Genomic DNA, 23,694 nt, shown 5'->3' with positions numbered 1-23,694 from the left:
CTTGGTTGAAATGGCCTTCTGGTTCCCGGAGTATAAGTCCTCGGGCTTTCGCATGAACGCGCTCATTGTCAGGGAGACACACATTCCTAGGTTCCGGGTAGAGGCAGGTTTACGGGATGTGACTTGTGAGCTGTAGAATGCTCTGCGTGAAAGAGAGATACGTACCTATTCGTAGTTGCAACAGGTAATTTGTGAGTCAGTGGTGATAACTATTGAATTATCTAGGGGCCTTGCTCGTATTGCCAGTGCTGTGAAACATCCTTCCGCTTTTGTGCTATTTCCATTGCGTACTGTTGCTCTGGTGACTGTGTTACTGTTCAGTGAGCCACCGCCGCCGCCACCACCATTGCCGTAAGGTGTGTGGCGGCGCCAGTGTAAAACGTTTTTTTTCTTTGCCGTTAACACAGTGCAGATGGTTAATTGGAGAGACATGGGAGAGGCCTTTTCCCTGCAGTGGGCGTAGTCAGAATGATGATGATGACGATGATGGTGGTGATGATGATGATGATGATGATAATGATGATGATGATGATGATGATGATGATGAGAGATTTTGTCCTTACCTTGCGTTTTCCATTGTGGAATGCGGGATGCATGTTTCCTAGTGTTGTGGGGCGACGGAGATGTTGACTGCCTACCCATGTTGAGCACATGACAAAACTTCTGAGCTAGATGCCTAGTACAATTCCTCCTTTTCCGTCTGACCACTTGAGAGGATTATAAAAACAAAAGGGTAGTTTCGGATAGTAGTGTACTTCTTGCAGCCTGTGAATTTCCTATCCTACATTTGCTTCTGCAGGCAGTTCGGTTTCCAAGCAGGAGAACGGATAGGTAGAAGACCAAGGTGGCGAAGAAGGTGCGTTCTTGCACGCAGGCAGAGATTAACGTAGGCTAGGAGAGGGGGGGGGGGCGATCTAGAATAAATGCCTTGACGTCTCAAACCAGCCACTTCCTTAGTATTGCTTTCGGGGAAATAAATGACCAATTATGTAGTAAGCATCCTCGCTAGTATCGTGTTTCTTCGCACATCTTCTTTTAAGGGTAGTTTCGGAATCGTGGATTCCTTGCAGCCTGTGAATTTCCCACCCTGTATTTGCTTGTGCAGGCAGTTCGGTTTCCAAGGAGGAGAACGGAAAGGTAGAAGACGAAGGCGACGAAGAAGGTGCGTTGTTGCACGCAGGTAGAGATCAACGTAGGCTAGGGGGGCGGGTGTAGAATAAATGCCCTGACGTCTCACAACAACCATTTTCTTAGTATTGCTTTCGGGGAAATAAATTATTGATTATGTAGGGAGCATCCACGCTAGTATCGTTTTTCTTGGCACATCTTCGTTTAAGGGTAGTTTCGGAATCGTGGATTTCTTGCAGCCTGTGAATTTCCCGTCCTGTATTTGCTTCTGCAGGCAGTTCGGTTTCCAAGGAGGAGAACGGAGAGGTAGAAGACGAAGGTGGCGAAGAAGGTGCGTTGTTGCACGCAGGTAGAGATCAACGTAGGCTAGGGGGGCGGGTGTAGAATAAATACCCTGACGTCTCACAACAACCATTTTCTTAGTATTGCTTTCGGGGAAATAAATTATTGATTATGTAGGGAGCATCCACGCTAGTATCGTTTTTCTTGGCACATCTTCGTTTAAGGGTAGTTTCGGAATCGTGGATTTCTTGCAGCCTGTGAATTTCCCGTCCTGTATTTTCTTCTGCAGGCAGTTCGGTTTCCAAGGAGGAGAACGGAGAGGTAGAAGACGAAGGTGGCGAAGAAGGTGCGTTGTTGCACGCAGGTAGAGATCAACGTAGGCTAGGGGGTGGATGTAGAATAAATGCCTTGATGTCTCACACCAGCCACTTTCTTAGTATTGCTTTCGGGGAAATAAATGACCAATTATGTAGTGAGTATCCACGCTAGTATCGTTTTTCTTGCCACATCTTCGTTCAAGGGTAGTTTCGGAATCGTGGATTTCTTGCAGCCTGTAAATTTCCCATACTGTATTTGCTTCTGCAGGCAGTTCGGTTTCCAAGGAGGAGAACGGAGAAGTAGAAGACGAAGGTGGCAAAGAAGGTGATTCCCGTTAAGCAGTGTATGCGGCTACCTTCACGATTACATAAGTGCAACTAATCGATTATCTTGTTAGCTATACACAAAATTCTTTCGCATGTCCAAAAAAGGCTAGATTGATTCTATTCCGGATGACTCATACCTCTTGAATTCATTTTATTTTTCCCAATTTTTTTATCTTGATTCAGTCTTCTGACGTTTCCTTCCTCGCGCAAATGCTTCATTGGCATTCTACCCTATACCTTGGCCAATCCCCCCCACGTGGGTATGTGCCATATTACTTGAGGAGAAGAAGAAGAAGGTGCGTTGTTGCACGCAGATAGAGATCAGCGTAGGCTAGGGGTGGATGTAGAATAATGCCTTGACGTCTCACACTAGCAATTTTCTTAGTTTTGCTTTCGAGGAAATAAATTAATAATTATGTAGTGCGCATCCACGCTAGTATCGTTCTTTTTCGCACATCTTCGTTTAAGCCAGCAGTCCAGTCTGGAATCTTAGCATTAGTCTGTATCTTCTTGCGCGCCTGTTCTGATTCGAGTCCGCTCATTTTGCAGAGAATGTCGTCCCCGACAGCACAGAAAGTGGCGACAATGACGGTGAGACTGTTCACCGTCGACAATTAGCGGCGGAGTAGTGCTTGGAGCTCTAGGAGATTTTAGACACGCAATATAGAAATAGGCGCACCCGGCATGTTGTAGACTAGATATGAGCTGTCACGCATATGCTGGACCGCTTTTTTGCAGACGAAGCAGAAGAAGCCGATGAGGACGTACCTTCTCGCGATGGCGCAAACACTGAAGGTGAGGCACGTGACAGGGACTGTTGTAGTGCGACAGAAAAGTAGCACTGCTGTCTGGAGCGAGCTCCGTGACACCACTCTTTGCGGTCCTTTCAACATTTTACTGGTTTATTAGGACGATCCAACTGCTTCTTCAGCCCTGTTGATTGGTCCGGTGAGAACCATGCCTTTTCCGTACACGATGGAGAGAGTAGAAGTGTGGATAGTTGATTAAGCCAGTTAGCTGAAATTAATTAAGAGCACAGGGCAAAGAGGGCACTGAACAAAACTCTCAGAAACGGGTGATGCTGGCAGTTTTTGCGCAGGTATGCGCGAAAGGCATTCGATATTGGTCCAATGGGCTGCCAGCTCTTATTAAAGGGACACTGAGGACAAATCGAACGAGGCCTGCATCGACAGGTACGGCCTCCTAATCGCAAAGAGACTACTTTCACCGGAAACGGAGCTAATAAAAGCTAGAAAAGACGAAAAAGAATAGCTGACGGCTTAGCATGGCTAAGCGCGGAATATCGTGGAGTAGCGTTATGTACGGTGGGCACTTAAGGTCCCTACGTATTAAAAGCATTTGACCTAAAGACCACTACCATAAAAAACCTTCGTTCTACCTAAGGGTGCCTTTACCCGGAATGCCTTTTCCGTAAGGCTTTTGACTTTAACACGTTTGACCAAAAGGCCTTTATCCTGATGGCATTTGCCTCGAAGGCCTTCACCCGGCTGCATCCTTCAGGCCTGCCAGGTGTACACACCTGACAGGTTGCCCACGACCCGGTGGGCAGGTCGGCCGTCTGCCACAAAGCAGGCTTCAGACACTTGCGTGCTTACGCTTGAAATCGGAAAATGCCCCTAGTAGTGCTACCGCACTAAAACGAAACATGTGTCACCACCACCGGCCGATTTCGCAAGTAAAATGCGGGCATCGCCACCGATCTTAGGGCGTGGGTCACAGAGGCTATGCTAGACCGCCATTCACTTCAAATTCGGGAAGGACGTCTCGAATTTGAATCGACTAATGAGAATACTTCTAAATCCAGTTTACTCGGCGATAATGAGAAAAAATGACAATTTTTACTGAGAGCAATAATTGGATGAACTTGTCTGCAGTGTAATTCTAAGGGATGAAGTAGGAGGTAATCAGTTTGATCGGCAACGATGCGTATTTCCCGAGAAGGAATGCGTTGTTTTAATTTAAACTCTTTCAGTCCCATAACTTGAGAAAATTTCTAGGCTGTGAGGTAGACTTACCAAACACATACATCTCGCATTTGCTCTAAACCGAAACTATTACTGATTCACTTGTGGCGTGAGTGGCGTCGTTGTCGTAACACATAAAATGGCGATCATGGACTCTCGACCGTGACGTCCAGCACTGGTATCACGTGACTTGTCCCGTCACCGCCTGCGAAGAGCCGTTCAAGCGCGCTCCGCCCAGGTGTTGGTGGTCTCTGTTCATTTCATCGCAAATAACAAAAGCAAAACACCAGCAGCACAAACAGCTGCGCTAGCGAAATGCATAATCATAAAACAAAATCGTAGAGGGACTATATTTTTAAGTCAGAGTTAGCGGGCTGTCGTAATTTACTTTATATTTTTTTCATTCTCGTTTACTCGCCTGTCTGCCGCGCTCTGTTCTTGCGTGTGACTACAGCGCACGCCCTAGGTTTAAACTGCATTGAGTCACTCGTTCATGGTGGCGAATCAAAGGTGACCATTTTCCCAGGTCACAGTGATGAGACGGAGCATCAAGAACACGATGAAGAGAGCTGTGAGCAAACGCTCTTGTATGCATGCTGTACGCTCTACAAATCTTTAAATTTAATTTATTCTCATTCTTAATCGACCAATTTTCCGTCCATAGACAGCGAAAATATTGAGGACGGCGGCGACGACGGACACGGTAAGAATGCAATGTGCAGCCATCGTTCATCTGCGATTGATATCCTGTTCGTAAAAACAAGTAAAATCAGAGGTGACTCTTTTTCGTCTAGGTCGCAATGGTGAGCCACAGCAGCAAGAACACGAGAGAGAAAATAGTAAGCGAACGATTTTGTACGCATTCCGCACTGTACAAGCTTTTAAAAATGTAACACGGCAACTTAATGTAACACGGTAACTTAATGTAACACGATAACTTAATGTAACACGGTAACTTAATGTAACACGGTAACACGGTACGGAGGAGCACGGTAACGACACAATGGAAGCATTTAGCATAGCGCGCACTGCCACCGCTACTGCTTACCGGTAGGCGCTATGCTAAATGTTCCTAATATGAAGGTTTTACCTTACTCTGGATGAGTTCACATGGCAAAATATTGAAGACGCAGCTTTAAAAAATTACTATAGCAGCTAGCCACATAGGATACTAGGCACGTAGTTAAGTAACTAGTAAATAGCTGGCACGTACAGTCGAGTGGAAGTCGAGAATGGAATGCCAGATATCCATCATGAAAGATGTCCGGCCAATAGCGTCGACCGATTGTCATGACGCCGTGGTTAACCCCCTTACCTGCTAGTATATAACAGGTGACGGGAGGTGCAAGAGGATTAACCGCGACGTCATTATAGTATAGATCCACAACACTGGCCGGAGGGGCTGCACTGAGGGGCATTTGCCGTTTCGCTGCCGAGTTGTGTCCGACTATAGCTAACTAGCTTGCTAGTGGTTTGACAAGTAGCTTCCGCGTTAATATTCTGACGTCTAATTTTTTTTTCAACGTGTTTTTAGACGACGCTGACGAGGAGGTCTTAGCCGACGATGACAAAGACGGTAAGATACTATAGCTGTGGATATTTTCGTTGTGCCAGATTCGTTTTTATACTTTATTACAGCGAAAGCTGTTAAAAGGAAACTCCGGAAAAAGCCTCACGTCACCCCGTATTGGCTTCGCACAGTTTCCTTTCCCCCCCAAGCTTCCAAATTGATTTTGTTATATATGACCTCCAGAAGTTATGTGAAATTAACAAGATGGCAGCCGAATTGTTATCAGCGTCTCGACACAGATGGGAAGCAGTGTGGCGGAGCCACTGCCGATCGTTGTAGTATATCTCCCACGCTTTTTGCAAGTGCCGAGGTTCGTTGCTTTCGCTAAGTTCAGCGCGTTACGCGGCAGAGAGTAGACACTTGGCAGTATTACTGCGAAAGAAGTACCAGGGTAGCAAAGCCAAAATGCCGACGTTTGTCTGCCCGTTGTGACAATCGACGGCGCAGGCAGCGAACTGTCATTTTTCTTTTATTCTAGAGGCCCGTGTACTGTGCAATGTCACTGCACGTTAAAGAGCCCCAGGAGGTAAAAAATTATTCCGGAGCCCCTCAATACCGTGTACCTCATAGCTTGAGTCGCTTTGAGACCTTAAACTCCCATAAACCAAACCAAACTATTTTTCTTTATTTTTTTTCTAGCGCTTCTTAACGTATGTCTCTCCTTAGCTTCGGAGAGTGAAGCCGCCTTCTACCGTACCCACTAGCCGAGGGGCTGCCCATTCACCGCCGCCACCCTGTATCAAATAAAATGAAATCATATTTTGTTTTACAGCGAGTATCTGGATAATCACCTGGGCTAAAAGCTGTACGAACACCTTGACGAAGGCCCAGGAAACCATTACATGGCAGCAGCAGACAGAACGAAATGACAATTAATGAACAATACAGAAGTGGTCATCAATAAATAAATACAAAAGAAATTATACAGCGTATGCATGAGAGCAACACAACAGAAATAAGCTAACAGAATGTTTATCAATAATGAATGAATGCAACAAAGAGTACAGTAATAACAAATTTTCTCATGCGACATATGAATAAATACAGATTACATTTTCACAAAGTATATTCGCAGTTGTTTTGCACTAAATCCAGCAGTATCTTTATATTTAATAAGAAAAAATGGCAGGTTGTGAGCCAGGGATTGCAGCTTGTAATCAGTTCAAAACTGTGGTAAGGACCAAGTGTCAGTACAACTAGTGTTAACTGTTGGTGTACGATATTCAAGGGAAGCAAGTTGTGTCAAGAAATTACTCGTACCTGTGGAAGAAAAGTATGTTATTTGTAACAAACGAAATTCATATATATTATCTACACGGATCATATTGAATGATGCTATTGTGGGATTAACACTCGATGTTGGTTCGGTGTTTTCGATAAGACGAACAATTTTCCTCTGCAAAACGAGAAGCTTGTTAATATTTCTTTTGGTTGTTGTTGCCCATACCAGCGTACAGTAGTTAATATGAGAAAGAAATAGAGCGCAATATATTTGTAGTTTAGCGCTGGTGGGAAGAAATGTGCGGCGGCGTGAGATTACGCCAGTAACAGCAGACAGTTTTCTAGAGACATAAACAATATGAGCGTCTCATTTAAGATGGGCAGAAAAATACACGCCAAGAACCTTATGCTCGCTGACTATTTCTATATGCTGGTCTTGAAAAACGAATGAATTCACCGGAGGAACTGTTTTCCACTTCCCCACCCCACCCCACCCCCACCTACTTTCACCTTTCAAAAGCGTCATCCACCACTAATCCACCAAGCTCTACCCTCCTAAAATGTCACCCACACCTAAATCAGCTACCTCCGCCCTCCACTAAAAGACCAGGCAGCAGCTGAACCGAATAACTGGCAGTGGCTTAGCTCGGCTGTGACAGGATATACGTAGCGAAAGCTAAGGCATAGCTTGGTTAGCCTTGGTTAATTTTGATTGCAAGTCCGGGTTAATCCGGTTGTCTGGCTATTTGTTGTCACGTGGTTCATCACAAGATTGGTCACGTGACCAGTCACGTGGTTGGTCACGTGGTGCGGTGCGAGCAAGGTAGGAATGCGAGTACGGCGAAACTGCGGGTTCGTGGCCAATGTAGCTTTCGCCTCAAAATCGATGAAGAAATCGAATTCAAAGACACAGCGGAAAAGTCACCTGCCCTCCAGAAGCACCACCTCCCCACCCTAACCCAGCAGCTAGAGGGCTGTCACCACCACCACCGTCACCCTCGGCAAAGGAAGCCCAGCTGAGAAAAGCAGCTTGTGACTGTGGCTCCTGAAGCAGCGATGCAACCAGAGAGTTGATGCAGCGAAATTACAGCCGACAAATAAACGCCACACAGTAAAGAAGTCGCTTTCACGAGACTGATAGTTTCGTGCGCGTGTCCTTTTTACTATGTGGCATTTATTTGCCGGCTGTAATTTCTTTGCATCAAGAACCACCCACTAGCTTAGAAAGAAATCATTTTGTAGCCAGGGAGGCCATGAGCGCTGCACAGCTGGAAGAACGCAAGCGACCGAAGTGAGGGGGAGGGAGGGGGGCATGTCCAGCAGACAAAGTACCTGGTCCAGTTCGGACCCACTATTTCAGACGCCAGCATTTATCTGCTAGTGTTTGAGCCGAAAGGCTGTAATTGCACGTACACCTTTTGTGAAAAGTAAAGAGGCCAATGGGCTTAATTTTGATATATGCTGCGTGATTTATTATGCATCGCCCGTCCCATATCTCTTGCACGTAGGAGTAGTTGTCGTGTTCGCCCCTCCCAAGCTTAGGGCTTTTACAGATCCTACAACAGCCCCGCTACGCGGCTTAGATGCAAAACCTTTGGGCTCTTTACTTTTGACGAAGGCTGTACCTCGAGTGAAGCGCTTGCCGTATATCAGTGGCACGATGACTTCATCAAGCAGAGAAGAGTGAGAAATAAAAATTAATATCTGCCAAATTTTTTTCCTCTGCTAGAATGCGGTGATGTTTCTGCTTCCACGAATGAGGCAGGCAAAGCAAGCAAAGCAAGCAAAGCAAGCAAAGAAGTGAAGCTGCATTGCATAAAAGAGAGATAGTTGAGTTTCAGCACGCCATTCGAGCATCGACTCGACTTCGCCGGGCCGCCGGTGTTCTCGGACGTCCGTTCCCGCTGAAGCACGGAGATTTGTATTCCCCGACCCGCTTTGTTTGCCGAACGTTCTTTCCTTTCGTTTAAATGGGCGGCGAGGCTGCCTGAATGTGTGTGGGTCGTTTTGAGTCTACCGTATCGACTTCTGCGCTCCTGTCCGACGCGTCTGTTTTGTTCCTCCGCTGTTTGCGAACGTCTTGCGTCAACGGAAATTCACCGTTTCGTTTGCTGAGGTCTGGCGTCGTATTTGTTAAACACTCAAGCCCTCCTTTGTTAATGTCACTCGTTGCAGTTATCGCTCAGCGTTTAGTACTCTCAAAGTCTGCACTGTGCTGTCACTGTATACTCTACAATCTCTCTAATGTACTGTTCGGGTATTGTACGTAAGGAAGAATGCATTACACGGTTAACCCAGGAAATTTTCACGGCTTCAGTTATGCGTCCACCTTGCAGGGCTCATCTCGATAACAATCCACGTCTAAGGTAACCTAAACGGCGATACTATATCTTCATAGGTGTACACCATATATGTGCCTATATGAACTGTGCTCTGAAAACATGGCCGTGTAGGTAGAGGATGTAGGTTATCCGAGTTATTCGGCTATATTTGTAAAAAGTGGAAGAAGTAGTGGACGAAAACGGTTACCTCGACGGAATGCGCGGGCTTCAATAGAGCTGAGCAAAGGCGCGCTTATCCGTTTGCGGATCTGTGTGTTCTGTGTTTTAACCCCCGACGTTTCGCGGCTGTATTCGCATTTTTTAAAGCTTTCATATTTTCTATGGCGCAGAGGGGTAGGTCGAAAACTTTGCTGCGAATCCGGCTGAGTCCCATTTATGCAAACGGGAAACGTTGGTTGTGGATTATTAGCAACTGCACAATAGCAGTTGGCCGCTTCTTCTTTTTATGTGAATGGTGACAGTTGTCAGGTAGCTAAAAAGTGCAGCTCCTCGCATGTATTGTTCGTTTCCTGATGATTATGAGCTAAACCCTTTTTAGCTGGCGGGCACAAGCGTATATCGCACTATCCGTTGGGTTTGAAAAGAAAGTAAAAAAGAACAGAAAAAAGCATAAGGGAAACACAGGATTATCAAAGGAATAAAGAAATGACAAGTTGTGGAAACCAACTTTAATCGTAGGATTACGGTGCATGGAAAGTTTTCTGGCAGTCCATGCTCCAGCCTTGCTTCAGGTGGAGCATGCACTGTCAGTATTTCAGCGCATGGAGCTGCTAATCGCCTAATTCTAAACAATTTCAATAATCACTGTGAAGTAAGCCAGGTGTGCTTATGGTTTCCTGCGGTATACAGAAAGAGAGGGACGTCCGTAGTGAGAATGTTTTGCGTATTCGTATAGTGCAATGCAAACTCGCCTGAGTAACGTGATGAAAGGAGGCGTTATGTCAGTGCGCTGCAAAAATAAAATAAAAAGACAAAAACTTTTACAGTCGGCAGTAGTTGACCTTCTTGTCTCGCGTGTAAATGCGAATGGCGAGTCTATAACGCAGCACTTAGAAAAATAATGGTGATTTCTTCGCACGTGCTTCCCTACGGATTTCTGCAGTGTTTTGGCATCAGCTGAGTTGAATCGATAGCCATAGCTGCTGAGTGATAGGCATCCAGAGCGTTGCACATCCTCTGTCGGTGTGTTTGTTTCTTCAAGTATATGTGCAAAAAAAATTAAAACGAGCGGTTTAAGAACTGCTTTCCAGCGAAGCTTATCAGCGGACGCGCCGCATGCAGACAGCGAGGGTCCGGCGGACCCACCCTGCAGTTTTTCACCAATGTTCGTCAGGGGCCCTTTTAATGTTTCCTTTTAATGAATCCATGGCAAGCCGCAATTAGCTGATTGGAGAAAAACTGCAAATCGGAGTGTGAACCACGGTAGGCACGCGAGCACGCATCCTAAAAGTGGTCTCATTCCTGACGATACAGAACGCGCATAAGGCCAACTCTTTCGGCGTACCAACGATAATTCTCTTAATGAAGCATTCAAAGCGCCCCTGATGAGTACTGATGGGAAGAGGCAAGGCTTTACCTGTGCCGGCAATATATAATTTGGCGAGCATCAGAATTGCGGGATGGGTCTGCCGGACGCTCGCAATCTGCGTGCGCTTCAGCTGCTTAATGCGGTATTCAGACACAGAAAATTGGGCTCTCTCGTTTTTGTTTGGTGTCGCACCCATCTCTCTCGAGGGCTTGCAAGCATCTTTAAAGTTATTTGAGGGCTTTTTCTATACTGAAGGTGATTCACACAGTTTACCCCTCACTGCCATAATTTGGTATTCATCATAAGCGTAATAGCCTTAGCAAATATTAGATGGAGAGAAAGTGAAGAAAAGGTGCCAGTGAACTGGTTGGAAGGGTCACCGCGTGTGCTGCGCTGTCGTTAAGTTACGTAACCGAGGAGGAGGGGCTTTAATGGAACAGGAGAGGTCTGCCTGGATGTCGGCCTGGCATGCTACTACAAGCCAATATGGCAACAGCAAAGCCGAACTTACCTGTTTGACAGACACAGTTTAAAGAGGTGTAGAGGAGGACACACTTGCTGTGAACGTTATTCCAAGAGACCCGCTAGGAAATGAGATTAGATATTTATATCACCGACTAGAAGAGTAAAAAAAACCGACAAGAAGAAAGAGATAGTGTTTCAAACTACAGTATTTACGTTTCATGGCACAGAATGCACCTGTATGTGATGCAAGCGTTTCATTTCAGGTAGTGATGCAATGCGCTTGCCTGAGCTTTTTTGTGTATTATTCATGGCACGTGTTTGAATCTCAGGATGGGCACAAGCCTTCATACGTTGGATGTGTTGTTTTAATGTGCCTTATTGTAACACATTATACGTGTTCATTAACATGATAATGTGCATGTGTACACGTTCTCGTGCTCATGGTCTCCACATGGATTAATTTTTTCCCGCGGTACTGCATAATTTGTCTCTGCAATCACGTAATCATTCAACACCTTCTATAGTCGCTCTCACGAAAGACCGCAAGTTAATACCGTGGCACCTGTGTTATTGCAAACTCCGTTTTGTGTACCGCTTGTGCACCTGGCGGATCTTTCAAGACACGCTAGGCAGGGCATTGCGTAAATGACGTGCAAACATCCACAACATACAAACGCTGCCACGGAACGGGTTTACCGAAACCCGCCACTACAGGTGTAACCGTCGTGTCGCAAAATAAGGAACGAATAAAAATGCTCTACGCATGCGAATAAGCGTCGATAAACGACGTTGTTTCATAATTCATTTTTCATTGCTCCAGAGATACCCATCATAAACTCTGACATACATCTCCAACCAAAAACTTTAAAACCTAACGTCAGCTACTGCTCCCAGTCACCCCTAAAGAAAGAGCCGAGCCGGCTCCGAAACGTTGGGTTTTACATTAAAGTTTTTGGTTGGAGATATGTCAGGGTTTATTATAAGTCTTCAAATCCGACCATACAGGCGAATATGTCAAAATGTTTAGCTTTCAGTCCAGAGATACTGTCACAGGTAATCACTGCCTGTCCTCGCATGATGAAAATACGTCAAGTATCCCCCTTTCGAGAAGAATTAAGTAGTTCTTTTTAAAGACCGTCTGAGCGGGTTGTTCGAATGCCTTTGACGTTTCTTTGTCATTTAAGCGACGAACCAGTTTCTTATGCCATGGAGATGTCTATTCGAGTATAATAGCTGGAAAGGGTGGGACGCTTATCTTTTTGTGAGCATCCCCGTGTTTTTGTTGAAGCCGTGAATTTTGTTGCGAAATCGTGGGCTCTTAACAGAGAGAGAAAGATGGAGAGAGAGTTCCGGACTGCAGGAGAAGCCCCGTATCGCGCTACCAAAGGACTACTGCACCTCAGCAGCAAGACGCCGAAGGAATTATACGTAAGAAGATACACGAATGTTTTCGCTGTGCTACCGGTAAAGCTAGTTAATTCTTCTAAATAAGGGTGCAGATTGGGGAGATAGTGGTGAGGTGTGTTGCCTTTGAGTCCGTAGGACTATTTTAATCAGTGCTGCTGCCCGAAGTCCGAGCAATAGCACGAAGTAACTAGCTGGAAACAAGTGTGTCTACCGCTGTATATCAAATAATAAAGATCGAGAATGAACGAACTCTAAAAACTTTCCCATCACTGAACAAAGAAAGGATAACGTAACGATTGCTTTTTTTTCCTTTTACGACGTAGGGCCCTCGCCATCACGCACACTCCAATGCACCGATTTTACAATTTACGTTCTGCGGCAGTCATAGATGATTGCCTGAATATTGCGCACTCATCATCACTGTCCGCTGGTGTCCGTACGATGATCGCAGAAAAGTGTCACACTTTAGCTGCCAGTCAAACTGATGACGTCATCAGTGGTGTTGAAAGATAAGTGGCTTATCAATCAAATGGCGGTAAGCGAAGCCTTAGCACACAACGCTTCGCAAACTTGCTCGCATATAAAAATGGCATCGTTCGAGAGGAGCGCTCCCCAGGCAATCTTGCCTGTCGCCTCCTGAACGCCGATCTGGAAGGTTTATGGTTTATGGGGGTTTAAAGTCCTAAAGCGACTCCGGCTATGAGGGACGCCGTAGTGAAGGGCTCCGGAAATTTCGTCCACCTGGGGTTCTTTAACGTGCACTGACATCGCACATCACACGGGCCTCTAAAATTTCGCCTCCATCGAAATTCGACAGCCGCGGCCGGGATCGAACCCGCGTCTTTCGGGCCAGCAGCCGAGCGCCATGACCACTCAGCCACCTCGGCGACCCGATCTGGAAGGATGTCGCCTAAACGCTCTCCTGTGTCTCCGGCAACCAAGCGTGCGCGCGCTAATGAACGTCAGCGACAGAGGCAGCAACACCGCGCTAAAGGCTTTCGCCTCACCGCACTTTAGGCCAACAAAGTGATCCCCTGGATTTTTTGACCTGATGAGAGAGAGAGAGAGAATAAACATTTTTTTTTTTTAAGGAGACCGGAGCAGATTGTGGGTGGGGTCCTCAGTCAAAGACTCCAGTGGCTTCCGCCGACGCTTTCGCAGAGTTTCTTGTTAGTTGCATGGACGGTGACGCTGTATCAAGGTAAACCTTCCTCATGCAGCTGTCTCTGAGATAAACCTTTCACTCGTTATGCGCAGCTGACGGCGGCTCGCTCCTGGACGGGGAAGGTCGCGCGGACACGCCATACCCAGGCCTCCATAGCGACGAAGGCGCCAGGAGGGAGGTGCCCGATGAGGCGGACGAAGAGGAGGAGGAGCACCAACGCGTCGACGTGAACGGCAACGACAACGGGGAAGATGACGACGACGGAGCGGACGTGGGCGACGGCTCGGCGCTGGTCACCGATGACACGGCCACGGCTGTGAACGACGCCTCGTCGTCGGCCAAGCGGCCGTCGGCGTCGAGCACGCGCCAGCCGAACGGCACGGCCGACAGCCCCCACGGCGGCCAGCGCGGCAGCCCCGTGCACATGGAGCAGGCGGAGATGGGATCGCAGGCGGCGAGCGGCAGCACGGCCACCACGTCGACCAACTGGTCGTCGCCGATGTCCGCGGGGACCTCGTCCACGTCCAGCCACAAGACGCCCACCAGGAGGCTGGAGAGGCGGCCCGAGATCTGTTGGGTGTATCCTTGGCGCCCTTCTTACAGCTCAGCTGCTAATGGCTCGTTCGCCAATTGAGCGGCGTCCAAGTTGTAGCCAGATCGCTTGACGCATACGACGCTTCTGATTGGTTCTCAAAATAACGATGTCATCACTCACGTGACCTCTTCGACTCCTCCGATTGGCCTTAAAATTCGTGGCGTGAACGCCAAGGTTATTCAAGTCGGCGTTGGCCTCCCCTTCCTCAATTCACTTCTGTAAGCGCTATGGAGCTGTAGGCTGGTGCGAGTCTGTCAGCAGCCGCAGGCAGATACACCGCCCGCGCACAGGATTGTGGAGCCAAGATATAGCCCAGAAATCACCCACAACAGACAGTTGCGCTGTAATGACGCATTACCCTGTATCGTAACCATCCTGTGCGGTTTTTGAGTCGCCGGCCAACGCCGCTTCCCGTTTGCTTATCTATATTTATAGCGCCTGGTTCAGCATGTTTAACAGCGTTGAGAAGTGACAAATGAACAAAATGAGAAAACTCATAAAAAATCAGGACACCGTACAACTTAAGATACCAAACGCATGCGAATAATTATGAACAGTCACAATACAAAAGGGTTATAAAGTGGATAAAAACAATTCGTAGTGCACTAACCCGCGCTTCAATGTCGTAAGTATGAAATGGCCAAAGGCAAATGGTCATTTTCTAGTGGTTTCAAAAAGAGATAATCGTTAGTGCGTATGGCTCGTAGCGAGAAATATGGAGAGGTGGTCTGCCATTTTTTTCTAGGATAATATGCATATCTAGATGTCACAGAGCGCAAAACCCTATAGATTCCTGCAGCACTAAGTTTGACTGCTGCCTGGTGCGCTCACACCATGAGTTCGGAAACTGTGACAACAAGTAAAGCAGTATAACTGCAGATTAACATGACCGGCTTTGGGCAGCCAGTTCGTACAACACAGAATAAGAAATCAGAAAACAGATGGAGGGCTTTCAGTAGTTATGTACTCTGCTTTTGCTTCCTGCGTGTAGGAGCTTAGTGTTGCATGGTCGTATAAGAAAGCAGCATGCGTAGGAGCACCCTTGCGCTTAGATGCTGGTCCGTTCACACTGTTCTTCAGTTAATGTACTTACGTTACTTTGCCCAGCCTCTAAATGAGTTTGCTTTGCATTTCGCTGTTAGAAATCACTTATATTATCGTTAACAAACGATATTAACGTTGAGTAAAACTACACATTTCTCGAAAAATTGTCCTAGTGGCCAGTTTTCGGCTTTGTGTCTCAGAAAAGTGATTTTTCAGACATATGGCACATTACGGCATATGGCACATGACCCAATATGGCCGAGCAATAGGGCGGGCGTGGTGTTGGTACCAAGGCAGAACGGCCGTGTCTTCCTTGACGGCGCCGCCCGCAGACACGGTTACCGGGGCAGCGGTTCTTTCCGCAACCTTCACGTGGTGCGCTCTGGAGAGATCCTCTACAACGTGGCTGCGCTGGCGATCCTTTTCAACCGGTCCAAGCACCAGCAGCGGTTCTACATGGGACACTCGATGGACATCGATTGGTAAGGTTAAAGCTGCGCTGCAACGCGACCTCTGGTAGACATCTCCGGCAGCAGCATTCGTTGCATCTTCGTGGCACACTGCAGGTTGTGGCAGCCTCTATCCCCCGTGAGATCTGCTACTCTTGCTCCGGAATGTGAACGAGGCGTAAACGCCACGCGGCCAGCGACTGCATGCGAGTCCAAATTGCGTCGGCCGGACGTTGACCATAATTAACACCCGATTATAGTTTTGCCTACTATCACATTTCATGCTTGATGAGGACATTAGTCATAAAGACGCGAAGGATCCGGACTAATAAATTCGAGTCATTGAAGAAAGTTGTGCTGTGCCAAGGCTTAGAAATTATGCGCAGAATAACAAAAAAAAAACATGAAAATTGCAATAGAGACACATAAGCATACTGTGAATCTATATCCTTTTGTCCGAAACGGAATGCAGGATACACGACGCAGCATGGCAACTTTTCTACGATATGGTGCCACGCGTGTGATGTGCATGATTCCCCTGAAAATGCTTACATCGGCCAAAAAGACTGGCGTATCAATAGACTGCGCGAAAGCTATGCTTCCTAGCATTCTTCTGACGGAGCACACACACCTCGTCACTGCCGAAAGTGTGGGTGCCATCCGCTGTTTAGCAAAGAGGCACGGGCAGAGAGGAACGCGAGCTTCTAAAGGCTTATTACATCAGAATCCTTGTCTGCCGTGGCTCTTTTTTCTCCGTAGAGCGATAATTTTTTTTATTCGAGATTTCATTCCTCCAGTAGCGAACATCAGGACATAACGGTGTGGTTCGTCCGGCGTTTCGCAACTTAAGTGGAAGCAAGAATTCTGGCTCGCTCTGCTTGAGGTGCGCACTCGTAAAGTATATTGCTCAGCGTCGAAGCTTCAGAGCTACCGCGAGGAATAATGATTATGCACCTTTACGTTTTCGCGCAGATCACAAGTGAAGCACAAGGTGTGAAGTACGTGTCGTAGGGTTGGAGTTACTTTTTTTTTCATAGCTTTTGCTGTTCTCCGGAGTGTGTCGAACCAGCTGCAGGCTCTTTAGAAGCTTGTTACGTGTTTCGTGAAAGATAAAGGCTGCTTTTTTTCTTATTACTGTAACAGTTCACGTTCAAAGTGCAAGCAGCGTACGACCTTGCATGAAAATAAGCTCCAACGTCCCCCCTTTTTTATTTTTTCAGCATTGCGTACAATTACAGCGAAGACGTCGCTGCCACCGGACAGGGAGCCGGTTTCAACAACGCGCCTCCGGTAAGAATCACTGGCGATGTGTGTGCTAGCGAAAATTCATGCGAGCAGCAAAGTATTTAGAGCGCAACTCACTCGTAACAAGCCCCCTCTGATTATTTATCCGGCTTTTTAAGTTATTGAAATGTTCTGCGCCACTTTTCCTGTATGCATGCGTCGGATGTGTACCGCGTCGCACCATCATTTTAGCTTGTCTGATTGCGCAAGCGAAGATACGTGATGCTCTTTTATTCTACGTCTGGATTTCAGCCCATTAGACAAGTTGGCAAAATTCCTGGCTACCGCGTGAAGCATGACCATTCAAAATCATCCTTCTCTTACTGTAAGCGGGCAGTGTTAGTGATCCATTTCAGGGCAGAATCAGGCGTCGACTTTGTAGTCGTTAGCGAAAAATACGGATTGTTCGAAAGCCTGGCTACGTCACACGTGATGCGCCGAATTTGAAAAGTGATTGCAATATTAGAAAACTGCTGATTAGAATTTCGTAGCGTGATCTAAGCTTCATTAGAATACGTAATTATGTGAAGTAAATGAATTGCGCTTAAAAGACATTTGGTGCAATCAATCAGGACTCGAACCCTTGACCCTTGAGTTGCTCGTGAGACACGCTACCACTAGGCCATGTAAGTATATTAGTGCGGCTTAATTAAAGCCGGGTTTATGTGTATGTCATGTGGGTATTTCGCATAGTGGCTGCGACTGTAAATGAGTAAACAGCGCCCATGCCTGCGTGGGCAAGAGGCAGCGCTGACGGGACTCAGTCATACCCTTAAAGACGGAGCTTAATGTCCCACCTTTTTTTTTACCGTCTCCTTTTTTTATTCTCCTTGCAGCGGTACCGTGCTTTGCCTGTTTTGCGTGTCGTATTCTTATCCCACACTCATACGCGTATGAGTCATATACCGTAATACACTTTAACCGTCAGTTCTCTCTACTAATGATAAATTGATTCCTGCAGTCGCTAACTTGCAACCGCTTGCAACACGCTCACCGTGTCGTGACTAGCCGCACGTGGGACTGCCCACTATCGACGTTTCTCAACTACCGGCAGCGTTTTTTTGTTAGCGAATTAGAAGTAATCTCGTCTCACATCAGTCGGTCGTTGAGCTCACACTGCCAAAAACGGCGGCGCTATTTCCTTATAACTGCGGGTGCATTGCGTGATAAGTGCGGTTCGCGCGCTTCGGAGACACTGGCTGCTCTGGGGTACAAATCTGGCTCAAGCCGACTACTCGGTTGTCAGCAAACAATCACATGTCACCAGTTTTTTCGTTTAGGGCTCAGTTAGTTTAGGGCACTTGGGAAATCAAAGAAAGGGCTGGAGGTAAGCGAGACCATTGAAGTACTCGATTAGCAACTGCTGGCTTGTGTGTAGTGGAAGAAGCCAGTGTGTATGCAGACAGGAATGACACTTGAAATGAGGATTACTCTGTTGTGCATTCATATGAAAAAAAAAATGAAAGCTCAGATGGTCATATGCGATGAACTGCTTAAGCAGGCTGACCTTTCAGCGTGATGCGCATATTCGACGCCTTTTCCTTTCGCTGCATTCCATTGCCTGAAAGTAGTGTCAGTTAATTTATCTTTACTTTGGTTGGCTTCCATGGCTTGCTAACTATTCCATGCTTTACATTTTCTGCATTTGCACTTTGCTCTACTTTATCGCACTTTAAGGCTCGCTATGATTTTTGTTCCTGTACATTTGTTACACTGCACACATTTCGCCTTTCTTGGCCCGCCGCGTAGGATCAGTCAATGGCGCGCGCTCGCTTACGGCGCCGGTTTCTCTTTCTCCCCGCGCTAGCCGCTCGCTTGGGGACATCGTTGATCCCGCATCTCCGCCTGCGCTGATGCATATTTTTCCTCTCACTGCTGGCACCGGAGGCTTCACTGGGCGTACACGCAGAGACACACGCCGTCATTTTTGCCTAAAGGCACTCATACTGCTCACCCAGTGAAAGAAGAAGTAAATAATCTGGTACTAAACCTCCGTCAAGACTCTCCTTATAAATGAGCACCGTCTCTCAGAAACACACTTCAAAATTTAGGGTCGTTTTGTTTGTCTCTCGCAGGCACACATCCGTGTTTGGAAGACGGCGACACTTGAAACACTGGCAGTGCTGGGAGCGGGAATCATAAATGTGGGGCTGTCATGTCTTGGATTCTCGTACCAGGTGAGATAAGTTTCACATCTCTCGAACCTGCATAAAAAAATTCCGAGCAGGCAAGCCACGCTCACGAAACACACTCGATGATTCGGCTTAGTCTCGTGTGCTTCCGAACTCACCTTCCCTTTTCAGTCGCTTTTTCCAGGTTTCGCATTTTCAAAGCGTAGCGTCCAGTACCCTTTCTTGTGTGTGTTCTTAAAGCGCAGCTTCAACGTGTCCTAAGAATTACACCAACAATCTTGACAACATGTTCTACTCAAGTGGTGTCTGTTGTCAGCGCATGTTAAAGAACTCCACGTGACCGAATTTATTCTGGAGCTCTCAACTACGGCGTCCCTCACAGCCAATGTGTCGCTCGTTAAACACCACAGTTTACTATTTTAACGCGATATCATTAGAGTTGTCGGCGCGCACCAAGCCGCGACGACGTCCGGTGTCACCACATTCGCTTATTGATAGAGAGAGGTCACGTGATCTTGTGACGTCATCACAACCTGCGAATCTGGCTATGAGCAACCTTGCTTATAGACAGCAACCTAGATAGAGACTCGAAATCATAAATCAGAAAAAAAAATTGGAGGACGCTTAAGCTTCGCCTCTAAGAGTGGAACGCGACAGCGTGTTGCAGCACTGCCAGGGAGTACACGGAACGCCATCGCCCATTCGGCGCGACGCCTTGCCCGTTAGACAAATCGCTCTGCCACGTACGGTGAAACGGACGCGCGGAGCGGCAAACCACGTAGAAGCGCTGCCAGGCGCCTTGCCGAAACGCGCGGGACTCAAGTTGCAGTCGTAGTTCGTCGGCACATTGTTCTCGACAAACTCGATGCCACGAATGCCAGCATAGCTTCCGCGCCGAACGAACGGAGAGCAAGCCACAAGCTTCGTGGTGAACGCGCTTTGGATGTGCGCTGCGTTGTTCGCCGCTCACCGCGTGATTCCCTGCGTGCCCGCACGGCCCCACTGCGCTCGAACGAGACGAGCGGGAGGCGCTTCCGTCGCGCGCCATCTGTTGGGGCAGTGGCGTACATTGCGAGGACGAGGAGGAGAGATTTTTCTCTCACGGACAACGCCGACGACACCGGCTTTTCTGCGACACGGGGCCCTTAACGCTGTCGCGTTAAAACTGCGATATATGCAAATTTCAGCTCCGTCATAGCATGCTGGATACCTGGTACTGCTGCTAGCAGTCCGAATGTGGTGGTTGAGAGACCGGCAAAGAAACTAGCTCAAACACACGCAGAAGTTGTAACAAACTCCGAAAGATGCGAAATGTAATGCTGTCGCACATGTTCATTTCTTGCGGTGACTTAAGCGTCCCCATAGTTATTTCTTTATCTCCCCCTCCCTTTTTTTTCTACCCCCTCAGGGCACACTCTTGGTCGCAGTTGACTCCAGCCACGACCACGAGCTCTCTTTATGGGACTGGCAGAAGAACGAGGTTCTTGGAAGGGCAGTTGTGAGTCCGTTGCCTTCAATTTCACTGGTGTTTTTCCCCCCTGCCAGTGCAGTAACAAAAGTCTCCTATTTCTGTGATTAAGTGTAGTCTCCACATTTCGCCAGTATAAACTGAGCCATACTTCTCACGCAAAAATTTGGACACGAAGCGCTAGCCGATGCTGCAGTCCGCAGCAACCCTCGCAAGCGCTCTTTCTGCCGTGTCCGGCCCGCTTCGTGTGTGCAGGCGAACCCGGCTCCCGTGCTGGGCTGTCACTTCCCGCCTTCCGAAAACGAGCTCTTCCTGACGTATGGCGTGCAGCACCTGTGCTTCTGGAGGAAGGGCAAGGAGAACTACCTGGACAGGCTGGACGCCATCACCGCTGTGAGTACTGTGGAGTTGAGGTTCTCGTAAGATACTGGCGGGATTAACCTTGTGATTATTCTGTCGGCATTTGCCCCACCGCAAAGAATTTGAGGCACACCTGTGAACTGACATATCTTCGTCACCACGCACACGAAAGCCCACAATAGTCATCAAGTGCTGCTGTCACCATTTGAAATCCAGATCAGGGTTTTGAAGGAATTTCAGAAGGTGGAAAGCCTCCTTCCGATGTGGCTGATTTCCGCTAGGGTAAAAAGTGTCTTGATGATGATGACAATTACGATGATGATGATGGATTTTTATGGCGTAAGGGCGTCTATGGCCAATGAGCGCCATGGCACAAGGTATTTTCTTCTACTTAAGGTGGAGGTCAAAGACCCATTTTCCAAGCATTTCACCGTAAATAAGCCAATCACTAAACCAGGGGAAAACTTGTACCGATTGTATCATCGGTGGGTACCCGGCGGCACTGAGAATCGAACCCGGCAGCTCCCGCATGTGAGGCGGATGCTCAGTAAACAGTGTTTTAAAGTGATCTATGTGGTGATATTGCTCTCTTGAGGGAAGTGAATTAGGCACACCTCTCCGCGTTGTAATATCTGGACAGCACATAAGGCTATGTTCAACATCTCCACACGCAGCGCATGAAGAACGCAGGCCAAACTCCTGGACTTAGCATGGACACTGCTCCCTGAGCACACTTTTACTGCTGAATGCAAATACTTGAACAATTCCTCTTTTTTTCCCACCGTCGTGTTGCCAACGCGATCTGCGGCGTCCCCCACGCGCAGGAGCACGCGCCGAAGACGATCACGGCCGTCGACTTCATGGGCACCGCTGGCTTCGTGACGGGTGATGACGCGGGCTACGTCACCGTCTGGTCAGCCTCCAACGAAGGGAGCTACTTCTTCATCAGCAAGGAGTTCAGGGCGCACGAGGTGATCATGGTCGGCCGCCGCTGGCTCCTGATTATGGCGTCATTTCCTGCGGAGTTTTCCCATTGGGAAAAGGAGTGGCACGCACCACTGTTGGGAACCTCATTCATTTATGCAAACGAAAAAAAAATACCGTGTTTTGTTTCAAACGAGTTAGCAACGAAAATACAAGGTCTAGCTGCAGAAAAAGTTTGTCTGCCTCTCTTTCTTAATTAGTTTTCTTTCTCGGTGTCTAACAGCCTACTTATTTTATTTTTTTTTATTTGAAGAAACCCCTAAAAGCCCTCGTCACGAGGGTATTACATAGGGGGCTGGTAAACATTCGAACATGAATATAGAAGAAGGAACATCTAACATGAGGAACTGAACAAAAAACAAAACAGAAAAAGTGCAATAACTGATAGTCAGCAAGTAGCAAAATGTGGCGGAACAACAAAAAGAAAAATGAACATAATGAAAAAAAAAACCAACGAAATAAACAGAACGAAAAAACTAAACTCAAACACGTTACGAGTTGAGCAGAACAGAACTAGAAGAAAACTACACATCGCTTTCATTTTTTAAAACTTCATGAAATGATGTCGTATTTGTTTCAGTTGTGATTGTGGAAGGCAGCCGGTTCTAATCAATAATGGTTTTGGGTATGAACGATTTGGCAAAAGTTGAAGTGTGACATGTGATGCGTTTGATCTTAAAAGGATGGTCACGGCATGGAAACACTGCTGTGGGTGAGTGAAAAAAATCGTCGTGAAGCAACGGATGATGGTAAATTAATAGTTGCTTGAAATTATTTTAACCGACCTTCAGGAAAATTTATCGGAATCATTTTTAAACACTTTTGAACTTCAAATTGTAGGATCACCGAACCTATCTAGGCCCACTAGAACAGGGCTTTACGGGGCACGTCATATTAACGAAATCAAGTACCATGTTTTTACAGACACAAAACACCTGCGCGGATAAGACGAGAGCAGACGATGCACCTTCGTCAGTGTTTTGTGTTTTGAAACAGCGCTTAAAATTCTTGATGTGATGCGCCAACTGGACAATTTTCTTTCTCTTCTGCATGGTACGACCTATTTGGGACCTGTTAACTGGCTGACCCACCCTGCAGCCAAAGAACCTTGTGATGACACTTAATAGGGACAACCGACTAAAGTGACATTTTCATTGTTTCTTCTACCTGCACTTATTTCAGAATGACGTGAACGTCCTGCTATTTTTGCCTCATAATCTGCTCATATCTGCGTCGGCTGTCGATCGAGAGGACCAGATTAAGGCTTGGGATGCTGACAGAAAGTTTCAGAGGCTCGGAGTCACATCGGCAAGTATACTGTTTTGGGTTACCTTGCATACACGCATATTTTGGTAAATCTTCTCCCCGTAGTTCTGATAGCGTTGACACCTGATCATCGCTTGCATGCCAAGAACACCAACCCAACTGCTCGAGCAACAAGCTGTCCTTCTGATCAAAAGATTTATGACATAAGCCGCTCCTCTGGTGCTGCGGAATTCGTGACAACTCTTGCGGTGTCACTGGCGTCGCCAAATCTCTTCTTCCTGAACGGCGTAGATCTCAGATGAGTTCACTTGATCTTACGGCGGACTAAAATGCATTAAAAAGTTGACGAGAAAAGACGAAAAGAGCGGCCAGTAG

General features: G+C 47.1%; 2 protein-coding genes across 2 annotated transcripts in view; both read left to right on the top strand.

Moving 5' to 3' along the window:
• The window catches only part of LOC144119523 (uncharacterized), a 64,493-nt gene extending 50,122 nt beyond the window's left edge, over window positions 1–14,371 (top strand). Inside the window, exon 4 of the mRNA XM_077652111.1 lies at window positions 13,830–14,371. Within this exon, the coding sequence (XP_077508237.1) occupies window positions 13,830–14,371 (542 nt within the window). The remainder of the gene's footprint in view (window positions 1–13,829) is intronic.
• Window positions 14,372–15,613: 1,242 nt separating this feature from the next.
• On the top strand, window positions 15,614–23,430 carry LOC144119522 (echinoderm microtubule-associated protein-like CG42247). Its single transcript, XM_077652110.1, has 8 exons — window positions 15,614–15,858; window positions 17,046–17,115; window positions 19,185–19,286; window positions 20,650–20,739; window positions 20,965–21,102; window positions 21,894–22,040; window positions 23,236–23,361; window positions 23,425–23,430. Exons 1-8 carry the CDS (start codon window positions 15,614–15,616, stop codon window positions 23,428–23,430), a joined length of 924 nt encoding a protein of 307 aa, XP_077508236.1.
• Window positions 23,431–23,694: the final 264 nt, after the last annotated feature.

This window comes from Amblyomma americanum, chromosome 2, assembly GCF_052857255.1.
Source record: "Amblyomma americanum isolate KBUSLIRL-KWMA chromosome 2, ASM5285725v1, whole genome shotgun sequence".
Classification (NCBI taxonomy): Eukaryota; Metazoa; Arthropoda; class Arachnida; order Ixodida; family Ixodidae; genus Amblyomma; species Amblyomma americanum.
This window is presented reverse-complemented; position numbering and strand designations above follow the sequence as displayed.

Bases quoted from the DNA above. Each gene is read 5' to 3' on its own strand.
- LOC144119522 (XM_077652110.1), top strand. From the start codon at position 15,614: ATGGCACATGACCCAATATGGCCGAGCAATAGGGCGGGCGTGGTGTTG. The intron at 15,859-17,045 runs GTAAGGTTAAAG...TTATTTTTTCAG, and splicing joins CACTCGATGGACATCGATTG to CATTGCGTACAATTACAGCG. The intron at 20,740-20,964 runs GTGAGTCCGTTG...TCGTGTGTGCAG, and splicing joins AGGTTCTTGGAAGGGCAGTT to GCGAACCCGGCTCCCGTGCT.